The sequence below is a fragment of the Dendropsophus ebraccatus genome, chromosome 9 (genome assembly GCF_027789765.1).
Source record: "Dendropsophus ebraccatus isolate aDenEbr1 chromosome 9, aDenEbr1.pat, whole genome shotgun sequence".
In the NCBI taxonomy this organism is placed as follows: domain Eukaryota; kingdom Metazoa; phylum Chordata; class Amphibia; order Anura; family Hylidae; genus Dendropsophus; species Dendropsophus ebraccatus.
In genome coordinates this window covers 88071149-88091915 of record NC_091462.1, presented here as the reverse complement: position 1 = coordinate 88091915, position 20767 = coordinate 88071149, and the positions used below count along the sequence as shown (strand labels likewise).

The 20767-nt window shown below is 44.3% G+C and overlaps 1 protein-coding gene across 2 annotated transcripts; it reads right to left on the bottom strand.

Moving 5' to 3' along the window:
• Positions 1-670: 670 nt before the first annotated feature.
• On the bottom strand, positions 671-19071 carry DAGLB (diacylglycerol lipase beta). Of its 2 annotated transcripts, XM_069983773.1 has the most exons (16): positions 18788-18870; positions 17269-17603; positions 17017-17168; positions 13977-14151; positions 12245-12506; positions 11916-12038; positions 11668-11795; positions 10963-11089; positions 10792-10875; positions 10385-10462; positions 9705-9785; positions 9482-9609; positions 8786-8854; positions 8082-8154; positions 7630-7880; positions 671-5941 (listed from the first exon to the last, which is right to left on the bottom strand). In XM_069983773.1, exons 2-16 carry the CDS (start codon positions 17397-17399, stop codon positions 5743-5745), a joined length of 2061 nt encoding a protein of 686 aa, XP_069839874.1. In that variant the 5' UTR covers positions 17400-17603; positions 18788-18870; the 3' UTR covers positions 671-5742. The 2 variants fall into 2 exon arrangements, with proteins under 2 accessions (XP_069839874.1, XP_069839875.1); XM_069983774.1 differs by lacking the exon at positions 17269-17603 and having other exon boundaries at positions 18788-19071.
• Between the last annotated feature and the right edge of the window lie 1696 nt (positions 19072-20767).

Here is a 20767-nt window from a genome sequence, read left to right as displayed (position 1 = left end):
GTCCTGGGAAGCCGATTGCATGACCCGAGTCACCTTCAATTGTATTTGCACCTGCTGAATCCAATGATGGAATGGGGAGCCATCAACTCTCTGCTCCGGCAGTCACTGTGATGGCAGACACACACAATGACCATGTCATTGCTTCACTCTGGCCTGTACTGATGGCTTTTTTAGCCTGTCCAGACCCTGTAGCATCTAAGACTCCTGAACAGGACCACAGTAGGCCTGTGCAATGCAGTGACATTATCATGCTTGCACGATAACTTGTCATTTATTCTGGTAAATCTCATATTCTATGTCAAGTGGGCGGTCCTAATCAATGATCGACAGCTTACATTTGCACACTTATATCACAGAATAGAACCGCCCACATGAGCTCTTAATGATCATGTTGCCACCATTTTCCTACTACTAAGATCAGAGGTGACTCACTTGTTCCTCTAACCTTGACACCGACCCCTATCCTCATGTTATACAGTGATGGACGAGGGGAGGGGGGGGCAGTGTGAATATCCCCAAAGGCACCACACTGGCTCCCCCTGACAGCCATTATATTGATGCGTCAGTGAACAGACAACTCCCTCACTTCCAGGACCACAGGAGCGCCCACCATTATTATAGGTTGTATGTATAACATGGATTATGGGGATAAAGACCACAGGATTTTTTGTTAAATCTTTTATTCTGATATCTCAGCGGCATATGAAACATTTATACAACTGAAGCAGAACCTTCACAATGTATGTACATAGCACTTATGTATATTACACAAACTCCAACATTCCCAAGTCACTAAATAAAATGGCTACAACTCTGAAATGTGACTGAAAGAAATGAACACGACAAAGGGATTAGAGAAAGAGGATTGTGGGAAAGACTTCACTTTACCTAGTGTGAAGGGTTATGTACTGAGCAGTCCCTCATACATTCATTGATCGCTATTGGTAGAGAACAGACGGGTATCATCAATATGGCTGCAGCCCCGTCATTCTGGAACCAGTCTGAAGACTTATTGTACCGGCCAGGGGTAGACACACAGCGCCTCCTGGCAGGTACAGGCTATGGGATTGGTGCTCTTTAGCGCCACCTTTATATTGCTCTAACAACCCACTAGTAATCGAATAGCTCAGGCACTTACAAGCAATCTGCTCTTACCCTGTCCATACACTTTATACTAAACTCTGCCAAATCCGCTGCTGTCAGCAGATTCATCCGACTCTCTTAAGGCCCTTTTACACAAACCTTTTATCGGCAACGAGAACTGCTAGAAACGCTCACTCAGCTGATAATCACCCATGAAATAGTGTCAGAGATCAGTCAAGGAGCAGGAAAATGCCCGATCCTCGCCTGATCGCATCTTTTGAGTGGGCCATTTAATCATCATTTACCGGCCACACATCTATAGCAATACATTTAAATGGATGCGTGAACCATACAGCGATAGATCGTTCATGCATAAGGTTTGACTGCGCAATTGATCGTGTCCGCTAAAGGCATTGCAAACAAGCGCCGATCGCTTACATCAAACTAACAGGAGCAAACGAGCGCTATTAGCACTCGTTTGCTCCTCGTTCCCCGCTCGCTGCTGCCCGGGTGATCGCTAGATTGCCTGGGCAGCCCATAGCATACAGCAACAGTCTCCTGCTCCTATTCCACGGGGCGATGGCAGCAGATCGTTGCTGTACGAGTCGTTTGTCTTTCAACATGTTTGAAAGACAAACGACGCAACGATCAGCCGACATGAATGATTTCGGCTGATCGTTGCCTTCTATTCCACAGGCGGATTATCGGTCACAACAACCGATAATCGTTCCGCGGAATAGGGCCTTTAGAGTGCTTTTACACAGCAGCCTCCTTGTCTCTCCAGACAGATGTTGGTTGAGGGAAGGGATGGAGTTTTGCCACCAGACCCTTATGAGGAGATAAGCTGGCACCAAAGCAGTCTGGCTGTGGTTAACCCCTCCCTACCCATAGACAACACATGAACACTAGGCCGTGCCAAACATTCATGTGCCTGAGGCGGATGGGATAGACAACCTTTCCTTACCTACTGGGTCTTGTCCAACTACTCAGGTTTTATCTATGGTGGAAAATAACAGCACGCTGCACTTTTCATTCACTTTCAGCACTTTTGCAGTAATATTAGACACTAGGATTCATTGGATAAGAGATGAGAAGATCTCACGTCTTTTCAGTTTGATTCGGTCAAAATCAACCATTGAATTCTGTCCACAGTGAAGTTACCCCAATTGCCCTGAAAAGTCATGGATGACACCATGAGGCCTCCTAAGACTGTTTTATCCAAGCTCCTTAACATGAAGACAATGTAAGCATAACCTGTGTAAAAAAGTCTCTCACTTCAGAGGGAGAACGGTGTAATACTTAAAGGGAAACTATCAGCAGGTTAGAAGCATGTAACCTGCACATATGTCCCTATGCTAATGAGGCGGTTTGGTGCACTGGGAGGTGGAACTACTGCTCTCAGTGGACCGATTACGCTCGCCTCTTACAAGGAATACAGGCGCTCTGCTCATTAGAAGCAAGGGCCAGCCGGAGCAAATCAGTACATTAGCATATGACAAACTATATATATATATATATACATACACACATGTAAGCGACATATCAACAGGTTAGAAGCTTCTTTCCCTTTAATTTCTCCTGTGGTGGCACTGCACGGAAAATCAACACTTACTACCTAGTTCTCCCACAGATGACAGCTGATCCCTGGGGGACCAAACAGTAAGATCACCTATGATAAGCTCATCACTGGAAAGAAGACAGGACATAAAGCAAATACTTGTTCCAAATCAGATTATGCAGCCGTGAAGTAAAGCTTTAGAGAAGCAGACAAAAAAAAAACAACAAAAAAACATAGCAACTGAATGGCCTGGGTACTGGGGACAGCATTATAAAAGGTATATAGTTAGTCAATAATACTTTACTGGAAATATGAATAGAAATTAATAGAAACTAGGTATACTTCATATTGCAGTCAGTACAGATGTATTATGTACAACAGTGTTTCTAAACTTGTGGCTTTACAGGTGTTGCAAAACTGCAACTCTTAGCATGCCCCGACAGCCTCCATGATGGGAGTTATAGATTTGCAAAAGCCAGAGAGCCACTAGTGGGGAAGCAATGATGTAAGAATTACTAGCCAGGATAGATGCTTATTGCTTTTCCTGTACGTAGTGTTACATCTGTAGTGATTATAAATACTATATACTATAGGACAGTGGTCTCTAACCTACAGATCTCCAGATCTTCTTAAGTGATGTAAATAACTATCATCATTTTCATGCTGCCTGAACCATGAATCATTAGGGTGTCCCCAGTGGCCTTTGCCTCGATAGATCTCATACCCAAACAGGAAGAGATCTATCAATCCAGGCTGTGGGGAAGAGCTACTGGGGACCCTGCCAATTACTTACTTGCTGTTCGGACTGCATGAATGTGATGACAGGTTTTCCTTACAGGATAAAAAAAAAAACAATTTATTAGTAAGTCCTACAGCTGCAACAGACGGTGGCTTTTGTACTCATCTGCTATACTGGCACTTCCATTCCCGGCCATCAAAATGGTAAAAAAAGTGTTTTTTTTTTTTTTTTTTTACTGCATGATTAGAGGGAAGACATACAATCTTTGCTGTTCAACTGATCTTAGCATTACTATTGTGCATTGGCATTCATGGGCGACTACCCAGCCCATTAGACATCTTATTTTATAGGAGTTATCCTTGATAAGATCACAGTCCTTAGGGCTCATTCTGTATTAATAAAGTTTTTTTTGCTCATGCTTATACTATGTTATAGTAAGTAACATAATCCTTAGAGCAGATCCTGAGGCTTCAAGGGTTGCTTCATGATTTTATACTAAAAGCAGTGTTCTCTAACCTGTGGCTCTCCAGCTGTTGCGCTACTACAACTCCCATCATGATGGAAATTACAACAGCTGGAGAGCCACAGGTTGGGGACCACTGATAAAAGAGCTAGGACTGCAAAGACACTGCAATACACCTTATAGCGTCCTGAAAAATTCCTTTAAAACAGTGTTCATAAAACAAATATAAAAACTGGTGCAAAAGCAAAGAGATGATAGAAGTTTTGTGCTGTCATAGTCCAAGCACCAACTGAGAAGCGGTATACTGGTTGCTATGGGTAACAACATCTTATAAATGCACACCCACTTTCAGAATGAGGTACACACATGCCAGCACATTCACAGAGAACATTACACATACACGCCATGCTATAACACAAGAACACTCAGGCAGCACGGCAGACGTGGACGGCCCACCCTGCTGCCTCCTTAAGGGGGATCTATTATTGCCCCAAATAAAGCTTAATCATTGAACATACAGTTCTAATATGCATTGAGGAGACTTTATCATCACTTGTGAACTTCTATTTTAACACTTTTCATGGCCATCTTTAATTTAGCAAACCTATTTTACATTTCTGCCATTTTTGGCTGCATTTTTGCAACTTTTTAAAAAGTCACAAAACATTTGGGCAATCTCCTTCAACAAAATGGACGACAGAGAAATCCAGGAAAGGGATTATGAAAAATGTGCTGGATTCATCATACACCACACAACAATATGATTTTCCAGGTTGCAGTCCTGTTTTTTTTTCCTGCTAGTCCTGTTTTGCTTTTGTTTCCTTTTAACTCTAAGAAGCAAATATGATCTGTTTAACACTCTGTGAGCTAAGCAGCCTGGACACCAGACTGATACAGTGTAGTGAATTATTGTCTATGTCTCTATGTGTTGTCAGCTTCTGGATGTAAGACGTTTTCATTCACTGACAGTGAGCAAAAGTCTTAAAACCATAAAAAATTATAATAATTAGAAAGTTACACGCCTAAATGCTGTATTAGACCGCTCGGGCAGCGCTGTAAATGGCTTAATAATAGTGTGACCCTAGCATTGTTAAACCATCAGGCACACATCTCCTAATATTTGTGGAGACGTACGGCTGACAGTGACGGCAGATTATTTTCTGACAGGTTTAGGGTAAGTGCACACTGAGAAATAGGCGAGGAATTGAAGAGGAAAGTTTTCTGCTTGAAGAATAGGAGCAGAATTCGAGTAGAATTCAAGCCCTATTGACTTCTATAGGATTCCTCTAGCGGAATCTGCCCAAAGAACTGATGTCAATTCTTCTGGCAGAACGCGGATCCGCGTTGGAATTTCCGGACGGAAAATTCCGCTGTGTGCACTAATGGGCAGAAAGCCGATAGAAACCTATGGGAGCAAAGACTGCTCATTTGTTACGGGTGGAACTTTGAGTGGATTCAGTGCGCATTTTGACGCGGAATCCACTCATAATTCCACAATAATTGCTCAATGAGTGAGTGATCAGCTGATGAGCATGCAAGGGTTTGTTGGCTGATCGGGGTGATACCTTTACTACTTACACAGTGATTAAGCTTTATTTGGATACAACCAATATCCCCTTACAGGTCATACACTAAGCATCGGTGAAAAACTGAAAGTTTTTGCTTCTTCCTTCATTTTACAGACTGTTCCCTTTATAATAAAATCATTAAACTAATTCATCCAAAGAAACTGAAAGAATTGTGCAAAATGCAACCAAACTGTGTGTCACAGGATCCTATCCCAGCCGCGGCCTCCTCATCCTGTGGTAATAAGCTTATTGTGATTTCTATCACCCCAGGTTAAGATGGCTTCACTTGTCCTCCATAGCCGGAGAGGAGGGGCGCAGCTTGCACCATGGCTTACACCTGATTTGGAAGTAAGTTGTGTGGTGGAGTGTGGCAGGGCCCACAGCCAGCCCTCTCCTGACACAGGCTCCTGAGCGCGCTCAGTACAATGTCCGGCATGTGGTCTGTGATCATCCTGGGGCTGATGTAAATGCTGCTGAATGAAGTCTCTTTCGACCATCGTGCACTGTACTTCACATCCGAAAAACACAGCCTGTAAAGAAACACACAGGCATTAGAGATACCAAAACAATGATATAAAAACTTATACACTGTATATAGTCATTATTAAAGCTTTTCTATCATTTCAAAAGACAGGTCAACAGTTCTGATCGGAGGAGGTCTGGGTGTTCCCCACCAACACAGCCAAGCACTTTTCTTGCAGGATTGCTGCAATCTACATCTTTTTGCCCACAAATTCTATACATAAAAGGACAAAGCTGGTACCTGTTAAAAAAAACAAACAACGGCACACATCAATATCGCTCTGTGTAATAAAGACAACGATCAGCCGAAGAGCCGATCATGAGCTGATCTTTGTCTTTCTGAAAGTTTAAAAATCAACGGCCGCCGACTGCGCATCGCAACATGTAATAGGTAGCACAGATGATGATTGTGTGTATAAAATAATAAAGATATTACTTACCTGTTTAGGCTCCCCAGATGTCGTCCAGCCTTGTCTGTGGCATTCCCCTGTCTTAGCTCTCATTTCTGGTTCTGTCTTTAAAGTGACAGGCTGCTCAACCAATCGCTGGTCGAGACATGACCAGAATTTAGATCTGCAGCTGTGGTAAGCAGGGAGTCCCACAGACAAGGTAAATCTTTATTATTTTACACCAAAGCAAGGGCTGCACAGACATCAATATACAGCCCTTGCTGTGCAATAATGAAGCTGTGTCATAGACTCTGTAAGCAAGCTCTGATCTAGCAGATTGGCGTTTGCTTATTAGGGATATCAGGCCATGTAACAAGGAAATAAGTAGCCCTTTCTAGGCATCAGTATACCCTTACAGCAGGAGACTGCGAGTGAATAGGAACATACAAAGATTCAGAATTTCAAAATACAGAATAAGTGTTTTTTTTTTTTAAGGATTTATTGATGACTTTGGATTGGGCGTTTTGGACGTGACAGAGCCCCGTGATAAAGCTGCCACACGAAACGTGCGTTGGGCTGAGGGAGCCACTATAGACCACCGGACAACAGGTATATGGAGCACTTTGCCATTTGCACTTTTGGAAGCTGGGCATTCTATATGTTTACATACTCTGACTACACTTTAGTGATTGTATTTAGTATATATTTTCTGCACATGCACTTTATATACATCCAGTGTAGCTGTTTACCCAGATTTTTCTGATATTATCTTGTCCAGGTGTGATCTGTGGTTTACCTGTGCCATTTTCTGCATGTCTTCCTATTTTTAACATTGTGTGTCCTATTATGTTTTTTGAATAAAGGAATTAATATTTATTACAGTATATTTATTGGTGTGCACAATATTTGTAGGATTTATGTGGTTGGTTAGAGTCGCACCATATACATAGAATTTGGTCATATAAGATTCAGAATTCCTTTAAGTCTATGGAACCCATCTCCTGTGGTGAGCAGGGGACAGAAGGGCTCAGCCTATTATAGTGATGAACATCTGGGTGACATGTCAGCAGTAGTGGTAGTAACTTCCTGTATATTCATTGTGCAGAATGATGAAAGGTTCTGTATCACTGTAATATATTGTGTGCATCAACTCCTCACCAACATGTCTGCTTGTCAGTGAGAACATTCACCTTATTGTATTCTCCATTGGTACGACAGACAAGTCCAGAGAACTTTACATTCTTACTATCCCTACTTTATATCACAAGTCCTTAATAAACTCTTTACAATAAATGAGAGGTACTCACCATCCTGATCTGCTGTCTTCTGTAATATGGATGATCTTCCCTGGTAGATATAGAAGAGGATAGCGAGGAGAATCCAGAGGAGACCCATCTATTAATGTGTTGTATGAAGAAGATTTCTGAACCATTAGGGTCTGTTCAGCCAGCAGCGGCTGTGTTAGAGATGCCATGTTTCGGCCATCCAGTTCTGTTGGAAAGCTATCGGGGTCACCGCCAAATATTTCATACCAACATCCACGCAACAGGATTTGATACTGAGGAAAGTGAAGAAGACAATCTTCATTACTGGAGTCTCCATTACTGTGAATCACTGTTACCCAATGATCTAGGTTCCTTCAGACCTATCTAAGGAACTTACCACCATTGCCATCATAATTTTCTTACATGACAAAGAATCTGTTTTCTCATGTCTAGCCAGACCCCCCCTACCCCCTCCACAGTGCACAGTCACATACCTTGGGGCGATTACAGTTAACCACCATCCTTAATATACGGTTTTTAAGATCCTCCATGTTGGGTAAGCTGAGTCTGTGGAGGAGAATACACAACAGTGAATTAGACTTGGTAAATGTCCATAACAAATTACAGACTTTCTAACACATTTTATTCAACAATATCCCATCCTTCCAGTTATATTCTTACATGTATCCCGATTACTAGTGTTGAGTGAACTTTCCGAACTTATGGCTAAATCCATGTTTTCCTGGTAGCCCTAGGGTGGCATCCAACTTCTCCAGACGCCGGGAGCCAAATGCTGAGCGTTCGGGTTTAGAGACCGTTGCCCATCCTGAACAGTTGCTGAACAAGTTTGCTTAACACTACCTATTGCCCCAATACAAAAAGCCACCCGCCAATCAAATTTCTATCTTGAAGCCCCATTTGTCCTGGTTGGTTGAATGTGCATAATTCAACTTTCTAGTCTTCTAGTCTGAGCAACGCTTTTCTTGTTTGTCTCCTGCTCAGATGGAAGGTCCCTATACACATTATACCTAGCAGTAATGTGTTCTCTGTCAATTCTTTATGATGAGCCAGCAAACACAAAAATAGATGCTCATTTGCATTAAAATGTATGCTACTTGTACTCCCAGAAAGGACTTTGGTTTATGGGAAAAGCTCTTTACCTTTATTACTATAGAAAGGTACATTCTATAGTCCTTACCTTGGTACAAGATCTTTCCCAACTATTATCGAGATGATGAAACTCTTTGAATAATCAGAAAGAGATTTGCTAAGAGAAATAGAAAAAAAAGGTAAATTATGCCACGCAAGGTAATGAACGACAATCACAGGAGACAGGGGAATGCAGCAAGCCGCGATCAGGGGGGTCTGAACACCCAGACCTCAACCAATGTCTGGGGGCCATATGGTTATAACTGTATGAGGGCTGGTAGCAATTACTGTACAAAAATGGTGGAGACTGTGAGGCATAAAACATATCAGGAGAGAATTAAGGATTTGATCCTGCATAGTCTGAAAGGAAAGAAGGGGAAGGGGGGACATGATCAAAACCTTTAAATAGGTTAAATGACTAAAAAAGGTTCAGGAGGGAAGTGTTTTAATAAAAACACGAGAACAAAAAGGGGCACACTCAGAGGTTAGTTGGGCGAAAGATCAGAAGCAACATGGATAAATATTACTTTACTGAAGGAGTAGTAGATGCTTGGAACAAACTTCCAGCAGATGTAGTTGGTAACTCTACAATAACTGAGTGTAAACCTGCCTGGGTTTATATATCTATCCTAAGATAATATGAAGGGAACTACTAATAGGGCAGACTAGATGAACCCAGTCGTCTTTTTCTGCTGACAATTTTCTATTATGAGGGGTCACAGATTTTATAATGTTAAAGTCTCACCTGAAAAGGCCCCCTGGTGGTGAGAATGCATAGCATTTGAGGGTAGGAAAGGAACTCCGAAGCTGCACGGCCAGCACAGCCGCTGTTCCCGCCCCCAGGCTATGCCCGACAATGACAAGCTTGTATTCCTGGCCAGAGATAGAAGATGAAGATGAAAATTGTAGAGAGCATGCCCAAGCGTCACAGATGTATAGTGATCACATCTAGGGCAATAAGCACTTACTGGAGCCACAGTGAATGCCTGGTTCAGTATGCCATCATTTATAAGCCGTCTGTAGATGTAACTTGCAGCTTGAGAGATGCCCTGAAAAATAAGGATTTTACAGACGTAAGTCCAGTCACCACTCTCACCACAGCTGTAGAGGTTTTCCAGCAATTTAGAGAATCTAAAGTCTGCACGGACATCATTAGCAATGTCCAAGCAGCCTTTGCCCAAACAGTCCTCCTGCGCGGTCAGTGATTGGGTGAGCGACCTGTCCACTCTGAAGCTGCAGCGTGCGGGACCAAGGAGTAAGTAGAGCACAGGAGAAGGCCGGGAACGTGGACAGGTAATTTATACTGTGCTAAATGGTCAGCTGTAGCGATGCGCGGTCAGTGTCTGATGATTTTAGGTCAGGGCCTAAAGAAACGATCAGCCGATAAATCGTTTCATCGGCCGACTGTTCTCTCTATTGCAGGGAGCGATTATCGTCCGAATAGCGTCTATTCGGCCAATTGTCGCTTTGTGTAATAGGGCCCTAAGTGTTCATGCAAGATATGGACTTTGTATTTTATATGCCTAGAAAGGACCTATGTGGCTTTATACTTGGCCATGATGATTTGGGTCACACGCATTGTCCAACCAGAGAAAAATATATAATTTTTTTCATTGAACAACAATGACTGAATGTACAAGATCTTTACCTTATGAGAAAAGCAGTCTCCCTCCACCCCATCCGTGTGCAGATTCTCGCAGTCTGCTGACAGGTCCGTCAGGACATCCTACAAAGGGCATAATTCAGGGTTTATGGAAAGGCTATACATGTTTACAGGGGTATTTCAGCATAATAGCATAGTTTTTAAATAAACTTATCACCCCAAGATATAAAACTTACTGATATAGAGTTATCACTGCAAGAAACAAGCTCCATTATAAGTTATAGAGATAGAGATGAATACAAAGACAACAGGCAAGCACAGATCTAGAAATTATCGTTACAAAGCTAGATATACAAAAATATAAATAATACAGAGTTAAGGACATCAGAAACTACATGTAAGGAAGACCTATATCTGCATGTGCAAGTAACGTCCCATGGATCTCCCATTACCTGAAGAGAGAGCGTTCCTCTTATAGCTACCAAGATGGCTTCTGTTTTGTGATCAAGGGCAACAAAAAATGGTATTTCATAGATCTACAACATAAAATGAAATGTTATCAGAAACTCTGTGTGCAAAGATTCATGTCACTTGCTGTGGGGACACGATGATCCTTGTCTCACCCGGTTATGGAAGCAGATGTGGATGAAGTCCCGGTACTCCAGTCCTGTCGTTTGCAGAATGGAGCCAAAATGGCAATTGAGGTGGTCACCGCCTACGACATCACGCTGGGCTCTTCGGTTTTGGCAACTAGAAAAGAGAAGGATGTCATCCAGATATATGAGGAAATACAATGGGATAGAGGGTTTGGCCTGTTGCAGACTCATTAGACCTGGCCACCTTCTTCCATTACTCTAGGATATAGTTCTGATGCTCAGATGCCCATTGTGGGCACATGTGTTAGTGGACAGAGGTCAGCATAGGCTAGTTTGCTCATACACAGTAAGCTATCGTTCTACTATGTTGTGCTACAGTATATCTACATTGGGTTCAGACCAAACAGAGTAGCTGTCACTTTCCACTCGTACCTATGAACCTTTAGCAGCCTTGATCTTGTCAACTGATCATTGGTTGATTTTTCATAAACCACTTATAGCAGATATTAACCCCTAGGTACTGGGAACACCCCACTAGACCTGCTATTTTGGAGATGATGCGACCCAGTAGCCATCACAATCTGGCCCGCGTCAGTTGTTCAGAAACATACACTTCTCCATTATTCCTGCTTCCAATCACCTTCAAGAACAAACAGTTCACTTGCCACCCTATATACCCCTAGTACTTCCCATGATCCTCATCATCCTAAATACTGATAATACTAAACTTACCATTCTCCACACAATTTGCATAGTCCAGTGAGGGGGTTACTGTATACATAGAGCGGCCATCCATAGGCAGCCGCTGCAAACTTCATGTAGTGAGCAGCCTTTTCCAACTCCACCTCCAGGTCATCCCTCTAAAAAAAAATATGAAAAAAAAGAAACGAAAACTTTATAAGGAGATGAGATTTTTGGAGGGGCCCTTTAAGGAGTGTGTCCAAAGTAGGTTACGTCCAATGATTATCATCAGCACTAACCTCAGAATATGACGGCGAATGAGACAACACTTCATCTGGATCCCGGCTGCGCTCAACCTTGTCCTGTTCCTGGTGGAGGAGAGTCAGTCCTGCCGCTATATCACTGGGAACAAGGTCTGTGTCCTGGATGAGAAATAACATTCTGTTCTAGACCAGGAGACCAGGTGCTTGGGCTCTCAAACACAACCTAAAGAATACCCTGGATAAAGCATTGCTAAACCTAGTGCACTGTATAGGTTCATAGAAGGGAGTCCCTGTGTCATACATCACTGTGACACCACATCAGCCATTATACTGAAGCTAAAAGTTATAGTCATAGAAGAGCTTACAGCAAAGTAGCTGCTGAGGAGTTGTGCAATGTTGGTGAAGGCCACCCTGTTGTCATTGTCATTGCCTATACAGCAGCAGAGCAGGCGGATGCGGGTCTCCCACACCCTGGTGGCGGTCTTCTTGACGTTGTACAGCAGCTGATCGGACTGGCTGCTCTCCAGGTTGTGATCTTCATCTCCCAAGTAATGTAACGTTTTCTTGTGTCCCAGAGGATCAAAGACGATGACGACAGCGATAGTGGTGAAAAGCATGATGACCCAGCTGTAATGAATGGGGAGACAGCAGGAAGTGACACCCGACTTCTTGTATGCTTTTTATTAGACATTCTAGTCTATTACACTCTCTGGTCTGAATGTGTGTCTAAGCCCCTGTAACCTTCAGAAACTAACACTACGCATAACACTTTTACATACGTTCATGACATAAACCCATCGAGCCTGGAACGAGAACCGGCCTAATGGTCACTAGCTGACTGCCAGGAGGGGAAGGATAGCCCAGATGGAGCAATCCCTCTAATACCAGGGTTGGATGGCTTTATGACATCCTAAAGGTCTAGGATACAATTATTACATATGACTCCCACATGACTGTCTAGTCCTGGCCTCATACTAACCACAGATACACTGCATACCATGCTATTTGTTGAGGGGCTGGAGGAATTATTATATCATATAGAAAACCATGCAACGCTCTTGGCTAAAAATGATCACCTCCTGGATGCTATACAGTGCGCTCCATTGCTGCTTTTATACCCTGCAGCTTAGTAGCATATTATCTAATACATAAGCGGAGAATACTGAACTGATCAATGTAGTGGCATCAAAACTAGATGGCTGGTACATGCTCTAACATGTAACACAAGACTGAAGAGTCTCTACTGTCACAGAGAAATGCTGAGGGTGATATTAGGATTTCCAAGAAGCCACTGTATTATGCAAGGAGTTTCTACACTAACAGCTTGTGTGAATGTAATCATTTCCTCCACGTGACCCATGTCCTACCCATCGTCTACTCTTAAAGGGGTTGTCCGGCGATAAAAAATTATTCACAGAATAACACACATTACAAAGTTATACAACTTTGTAATGTATGTTATGTCTGTGAATGGCCCCCTTCCCCGTGTCCCACCACCCCAACCCGTGTACCCGGAAGTGTGGTGCGCTATACATTACCTGTCACGTGCCGACCACGGTCTCCGATCCTCAGCAGTGACGTCTTCTTCGGGAGGCCGGCGGATCTTCCCGAGTGCCGGCCGCCCTCTGCAGCGTCATCCGAAGCTCAGCCGCGATTGGCTGAGCTTAACTGTGCTCAGCCAATCGCGGCTGATGACGCGGTCACGTCATCAGCTGCTCAGCCGCGATTGGCTGAGCACAGTTATGCTCAGCCAATCGCGGCTGAGCTTCGGATGACGCTGCAGAGGGTGGCCGGCACTCGGGAAGATCCGCCGGCCTCCCGAAGAAGACGTCACTGCTGAGGATCGGAGACCGTGGACGACACGAGATGCGGTGAGTATAATGCACCACACTTCCGGGTCTAGCGTGGGTGGGGGGAAACACGGGGAAGGGGGCCATTCACAGACATAACATACATTACAAAGTTGTATAACTTTGTAATGTGTGTTATTCTGTGAATAATTTTTTATCGCCGGACAACCCCTTTAAGCACTGTCTAGGATGCACTATACGGCTCTATCAATGAATACTTAGGTAAAAACCAGACTATGGATCTTACCTGGCGATGACGGTCAGCAGGATGACATGCACCACTGTTTTCTCACACTGAACCCCATTGTCTGACACCCAGATAGCTCCCATAATGGCCCATGCGAATTCTGGAAGATAGAGGGCCAGGCGGATGTAAACCAGTTTAGGCATACACTTCCTGGGCCCTGGGTTGGAGATGGTACCTGCCAAATAACAGATAATAGGTGGGGGGGAAAAATTACATAACATAAAGACAACCAGCACTGCAATATACAACCTTTGCCCAACTATAACCCCCAATAGGTCACCAGATTTTCAGACATATGAGAGCAGTCACAGCAGCCATCAAGGCAGAGGTTGCGGACCCCCTGGAGTAGTTGAAAGACATCTAAAGATTTAGTTGTACATGGATCTATTTGTAAGAACTGGTTTACACGTAAAGGGGTATTCCAGCCAGATGCAATTCTAATTGTTCCACTGAAAAGGTAATAAAGGTTAAATTAAAATAACAGCTGGGGGGGGGGGGGGCACATTCAACTGCCTGTTCGGCCAATCAGTGACTGAGATGGAACACCAATGTATGATGGCAACATGGGAGAGAGAGGGTGTATAAGTGTTTTCCTGCACTTAATACTGCATAAAGGCTTCACTTCCTGGATAACATGGTGACGTCACTTCCTGGATAACATGGTGACGTCACGACCCGACTCCCAGAGCTGTGCAGGCTGTGGCTGCTGGAGAGGATGATGGCAGGGGGACACTGAGGGACACAGGGCACTGGAGGGACACTGAACATCCCCCTGTCATCATCCTATCCAGCAGCCACAGCCCTCACAGCTCTGGGAGTCGGGTCGTGACATCACCATTTTATCCAGGAAGTGAAGCCTTGATGCAGTAGTAAGTGCAGGGAAAAAAAGCACTTTATAGGAATTTCCTGTAATAAGTGTATATTGGTGATTTGTATAACTTTTGGGGGGCAATACAATACTTTAATAAATATTTTCGCTGAATTTCTCCTTTAATTATCAATAGTGACAATTTGATGAGATTAAGACTTTTCCTATCACCATGGTCCATCCCTGGAAGCTGCTTATCTGCCATTATTGTAATGTACACTAAGCCAAATATATACAGTGGTACCTTGGTTTAAGAGAAACTTGGTTTAAGAGCTCACACCTTTTGTGACTTGGTTTTAGAGTAGCTTCACACGTACTGCATCGCAGTGGATTTTCTGCTGCTGATCCGCAGCAGATTTGTCTAAATGAACGAACACGGCATTAAATCCGCACTGTAAAATCTGCTGTGGATCCGCAGCAGATTTGCTGGTGCAGATTTGATGCTGTGTTCATTCACTTAGACAAATCTGCTGCGGATCAGCAGCAGAAAATCCACTGCGATGCAGTACGTGTGAAGCTACTCTAAGAGCATTGCTTTGGTTTAAGAGCTCCCATTACTGGGTGGGAGCGCGAGTGGAGGAGGGGCATGGTCTGCATAGCGGGGTCTACAGCACTGTACTTTGACCCAGGAAGTCTCCCTCACCTTCCAAATCATAGCAGATCCACTTCAGGCTGGGGCTTGCATCAGGGGACAGGACTGTGGGGGTGATCTCTGCATAACTGTAACCCCTCTCTCACTGGACAGAGAGTGCTGCATGTATGTGCCCACATCTGCCCTGCTCATTCCTTTATGCTCCCTGCAGTCTCTGTCAGCCCTTGTGTTTCCCATCCTCTCCATTACTGTACAGTAACTTATAATATCACATATTCTGCTGTTTTTGAATGTTTGTTTCATTTGTTTTACATGTTATTCAGAACAATTAATCATTATTTTTGGGGTGTGGAACCAATTGTCTGCATTTCTATGATTTCTTATGGGAAAATTTGCTTTGGTTTAAGAGTGGATTTGGATTACAAGCATGGTCCCGGGACAAATTAAGCTCGTAATCCAAGGCAACACTGTATATGTAAAGTTTATCTGATCTTTTGTTTCCCCAGGATATAAGTGGATGTTAGAGGTGTCTGGCAGCAACTTCCGTCTCCTCTCCCACCATGTATATAGGAAAGATAGTAGGAAAAGCTACAGCTCCTGAAAGTGTATGAGCCAAAGGTTTACAATGCGACAATACCAAAATCATTCCTTGGTTTTCGTGAAAGTCTACAGCTGAATGACACAGGTACCAGCATGCTAGAAATCTCACTACAAATCTGCCCCAAGCTATGCGAGATCCCTGTATCAGCCCAGGCAGGGAAAAGCTGGTCTTCCGACAAGAGAGGACACGCATAACATTGCAGAATACAATGAAGGGCTGCGTATAAAGATGGATGATGTCAGGAGGGGCCACAGATACTGTAGGAGGTAATAATCACTAGATTTTCTGTGTAAATTAGGGCTTGTAAGTGTAATATGGTGGAAGCACCATAGGATCTCCATACACTTTGGTGGCGTTCTGCAGTGGAAAATCAGTGCAGCCAATCCATCCAGTGTGCATTTACCCTATGGGTGGTCACAAGGGGTGGATGTGTCATCCAAATTCTTCAGGGGGAAAATCTGCGGTATGTTACAATACCAGAAAAGTAGGTGAGACTCTAACATGTCTCCTCTCCATGATGAAGAGAGGATCTGCATGCAAACCAGGAAATACATCAGCCAATTTACATTGCGGATACAAATTCGCAAAAAATCTGCAATGAAAGTCACTGGGGATGACGTGAGGATCCGCAGCTGCAGAGGTAAACGATGGATGGAAAACCTGCAGTGTATGCGCTCCATGTAAAGTTCCCTATGTCAGCGCGCCTGTACACATTGCCCATCCTGATCTATTCGGTTCACGTACACAGTAAGGCTATGTTCACATCTGCTCATTGGCACGTAAGAATAAGAAAAAAAAACAGAAAACAATGAAGAGTTTGTTGTGGTGTCCAACACTTTACTGGACATATACATTTTTTGTTGTTCCCCAGTAATATGGACGGCATCCAGATAGACGCCATGAAGGGGCCACCAAAGCAAATGTGAACACAGGTAGAGGGTGACCCACATCTTACATGAAATAAGTAATAAGTTCTTACCTTGCATGCTGACATAGACGATGGCCAACATGGCACAGATAACTGCCCCCAGCATAACAATAAGTACAATGAAGTAGCTCTGCAGTAGGGGCCCCCCGGGACAGTCAAAGTGCCCTTTATGCACAGAGTAGAGAACCAACACCCCGATCCACCTGGAAGAGAAGACACATATGGGGGATCATTTCTGACCATAACACCCCTATCACCATGGACGATGATCCCTTCTGTATCTGGTAGTTTTGTTTGCAGCACCTGATGAGGAGCGCGTATTCGGCCATTGTATAACCCATCTCCAGGAGCCAATGGCGTCTGTGTGAGGATCTAGAGTAACATGTCAGGGGGCCACATTGCTCTGTAGCCGTCCTCAGCGTCTGCAGTGTCATAGTTCTCTAAGCGTTGCTGAGGTCAGGTAATACGTGGAGATGAGAGGTCCCTTTAACCCATGAGCCCTGGAGAGTCTGTGCATCAGCCAGCGATTGTGTGTTCTGCGGGATTCCATGGAGATTTACTCACAGGAAAGAAGAGATTGTAGCTTGGTGAATCGGACTCCTTATCTGCACCACATGTGATGTCTGTTCTGTGAGGCGCTACAAAACATGCAGGCGCTATAAGATCTCTATCATTACACACATATATATATATATATATATACATACAAATACACCAGGGTTATACAGCAGCAGCAGTTCGGCTTGTTCTGTGACGTTTACCCCAATGATTCATAGATCAGCACAGTAATAGCTCCAGCCGAGCCCAGGCCGCCTCCAGCTACACTGATCCCTATCTACATTCATAGAGAGCGGCCCATGGCTGCTGCTCTCTAGGTCTTACACCATAAAGGGAAACAATCCAGGGAAAAACACCAATATAACTATTCATCTGCAGCCCTCCAGAGGCTATAACACTACAATTCCCAGCATGCCCTGCCAGCTGCAGCTTATCAGACAGTACTGAGAGCTGGATGTTGTATGTTAGTAAGAGATACATGACAAATCCCACTCCACATGGGGCATGCTGGGGGCTGTAGTGCTCTAATAACTGGGGGGGCCGCAGGTTGGGGATCACTGGTCTATAAAGCGGGGTTCATTAAACAACGCCAACCCTCCTCATGCCCTGGCAGCACGTAGACGTCATGACATGATGGGAGTTGTAGTTCTACAACAGTCAGGGAGCTATGGGTTAAAGAGCACTATATAGGATCGGCCATATCAGTGCGCTGTAACATCAGACTGAAGAAGGAAGCTGGGGACCCCTATAATAAGGACAGGCTGTACCCCCTGTGTATGTAATATTACTGTTATATAATGGAGGACTCTACGAGGGAGATTTATCAAACATGGTGTAAAGTAAAACTGGCTCAGTTGCCCCTAGCAACCAATCAGATTCCACCTTTCATTCCTCACAGACTCTTTGGAAAATGAAAGGTGGAATCTGATTGGTTGCTAGGGGCAACTGAGACCGTTTCACTTAACACCATGTTGATAAATCTCCCCTATGAGTAGCCCTCGGCACACCCTGTCACCACATGCATTGTGGGAGTTGTAGTCACAGCCTCCAGGACATTCCAGGAGTCAGGAGTCAGCGGCACGTCACGTGACGGGCGCCCTAATGACAGCTGTCACGTGACGGGCACCCTAATGACAGCTGTCACGTGAGGAATGCGGTCAGCCCAGCGCTCACGGTATCGCCGCCACTACAGGTCCCAGCACACCCCGCCCACAGAGGGGGGACTCCCCCCACCCCGGTAATACGGACACCAGCGATCACTCACCAGATAAACCTGATCAGCAGCTCAAAGGCTCCGGGGAACACCAGATCATCACTGGCTATAGCCCAGCGCCGGCCGAACATCTGCAGCCCCGGCATCCTGGCGGCAGCGGGGGCTCCGGTCCACAGAACACAGCGACCAGGACACCGGGGGACTCTACCCCACCGCGGAACCAACACACGGCGGACTGAGGAGCCCTGGCCGCTTCCCGTGTGTCACAACCATCTCCCCGTCACTGCCCGTCTGGGAGTGTGCAGCGCCCAATACACTCCGACCGGAAACAGCGGAGCCGCAACCTCCCGGCCGCAGGGAGCGCGCAGCCCCGTCACGTGTCCGCCTGTCACCTGATGCCTCTGTTTTTGTTTCTTTTTATGCCCGGGGATTCTCATCTCCTATATATATATATATATATATATATATATATATATATATATATATATATATGAGATGAGAATCCCCGGGCATAAAAAGAAAAAATAAATAAATTATATTTTATATATATATATATATATATATATATATATATATATATATATATAAATAAAAATAATTGGGTTGAACGGCACTGTGCAGACTTAAAGTCAAATGGCTTCCAGCCGATGGGTGCACGTCCTTGGCAGTCGACCCCCGACTCCACAGATAATATAATAAAATAAAGCAGGTAGACGGCACTCCAGTATAGTAAATAGGTGCAGGTTTATTCACCCGTATACGTACAGCGACGTTTCGACTCAAAAACTGAGAAAGACTCAGTTTTTGAGTCGAAACGTCACTGTACGTATACGGGTGAATAAACCTGCACCTATTTACTTTACTGGAGTGCCGTCTACCTGCTTTATTTTATTATATATATATATATATATATATATATATATATATATATATATATATATATATCCAGTTATATATACATAGACATCCATTTAGCAAACTGGTCTCCTTCTCCTGATAGGCTGCGCTTTCCCTCCCATTATTGATAGCTTGTTCCCTAGGTTACCGACCACCATTCTGCTCTAAAAAATAGTGGTCTGGCTGGTGTATATATAGATATGGTATACATATTTATATCTTATACAGTAGATATACACATTATAGCTATATACAGGGCCGATTCTGGGGTCTCTGCCACCTGAGGCAAACCTCAGGCAACCGCCCCCTTACTAGCGCCCGAACCCCCCCCCCGTCCAGAGACCCGATCGCCACAGTGCGCCCCCTCCGACCCTGGGCACTCACCACAGCCAGGAGGGCAAGGAGAGCTGCTGGGTGATGTTGCGGGAGCCCGTGGGGACAACGATAAGCGTGGGCGGCAGGCTTGCTGTGGCGAGACAGGTGAGCGGCTGCAGGGCTGCTGTCATTTTTGTTAAGTAAAACTTAACAAAAACAACAGCAGGGGAAACAGGACCGCAGAATCTGCCGCCTGCAGAATACTCGCTCCGCCTTATGGCAGAAGCTGCCCTGGTGTTATATATATATATATATCAGCCGGACCACTGCTTTTAGAGCAGAGTGGTGGTCGGTAACCTAGACAAAAAGCTGTCAACAATAGGAGGAAAAGAGCAGCATATCAGGAGAGAAGTATGCTAAATGAATGTATTTGCTAATGTATATAACTTGACATACAGGTATAACTACGTTAGCTGAGATGAGACTACCCCTTTTACCCTTTATTGTCTTCACCACCAAGGAAACCTCCGCTGTCATTGGTTGCTATTGGGCAATAAACATAGCAATGTATAACTATATAATAATATACATGCGGAAATACTCCTGACGCAGTGCCCTGAGGTGATGCTAATGCAGCTCTGAGCTATAACAGACAGTAAGGGTGGTATTCCACGGAACGATTATCGTTCGAAAAATCGTTAAATCGTTCGGATTTGAACAATAATCATTTCGTGTAATAACAGGCAACGATTAAACGACCAACGAGAAATCGTTGATCGTTTAATAGGATCCGGACCTATTTTTATCGTTTGATTGTTC

Coding starts and splice junctions, on each gene's coding strand:
- DAGLB (XM_069983773.1), bottom strand. CDS start 17,399: ATGACACTGCAGACGCTGAGGACGGCTACAGAGCAATGTGGCCCCCTG. Junction 10,876..10,962: donor ACATCTGCTTCCATAACCGG/GTGAGACAAGGA, acceptor TTTATGTTGTAG/ATCTATGAAATACCATTTTT. Junction 8,855..9,481: donor CCACCAGGGGGCCTTTTCAG/GTGAGACTTTAA, acceptor TATTTCTCTTAG/CAAATCTCTTTCTGATTATT.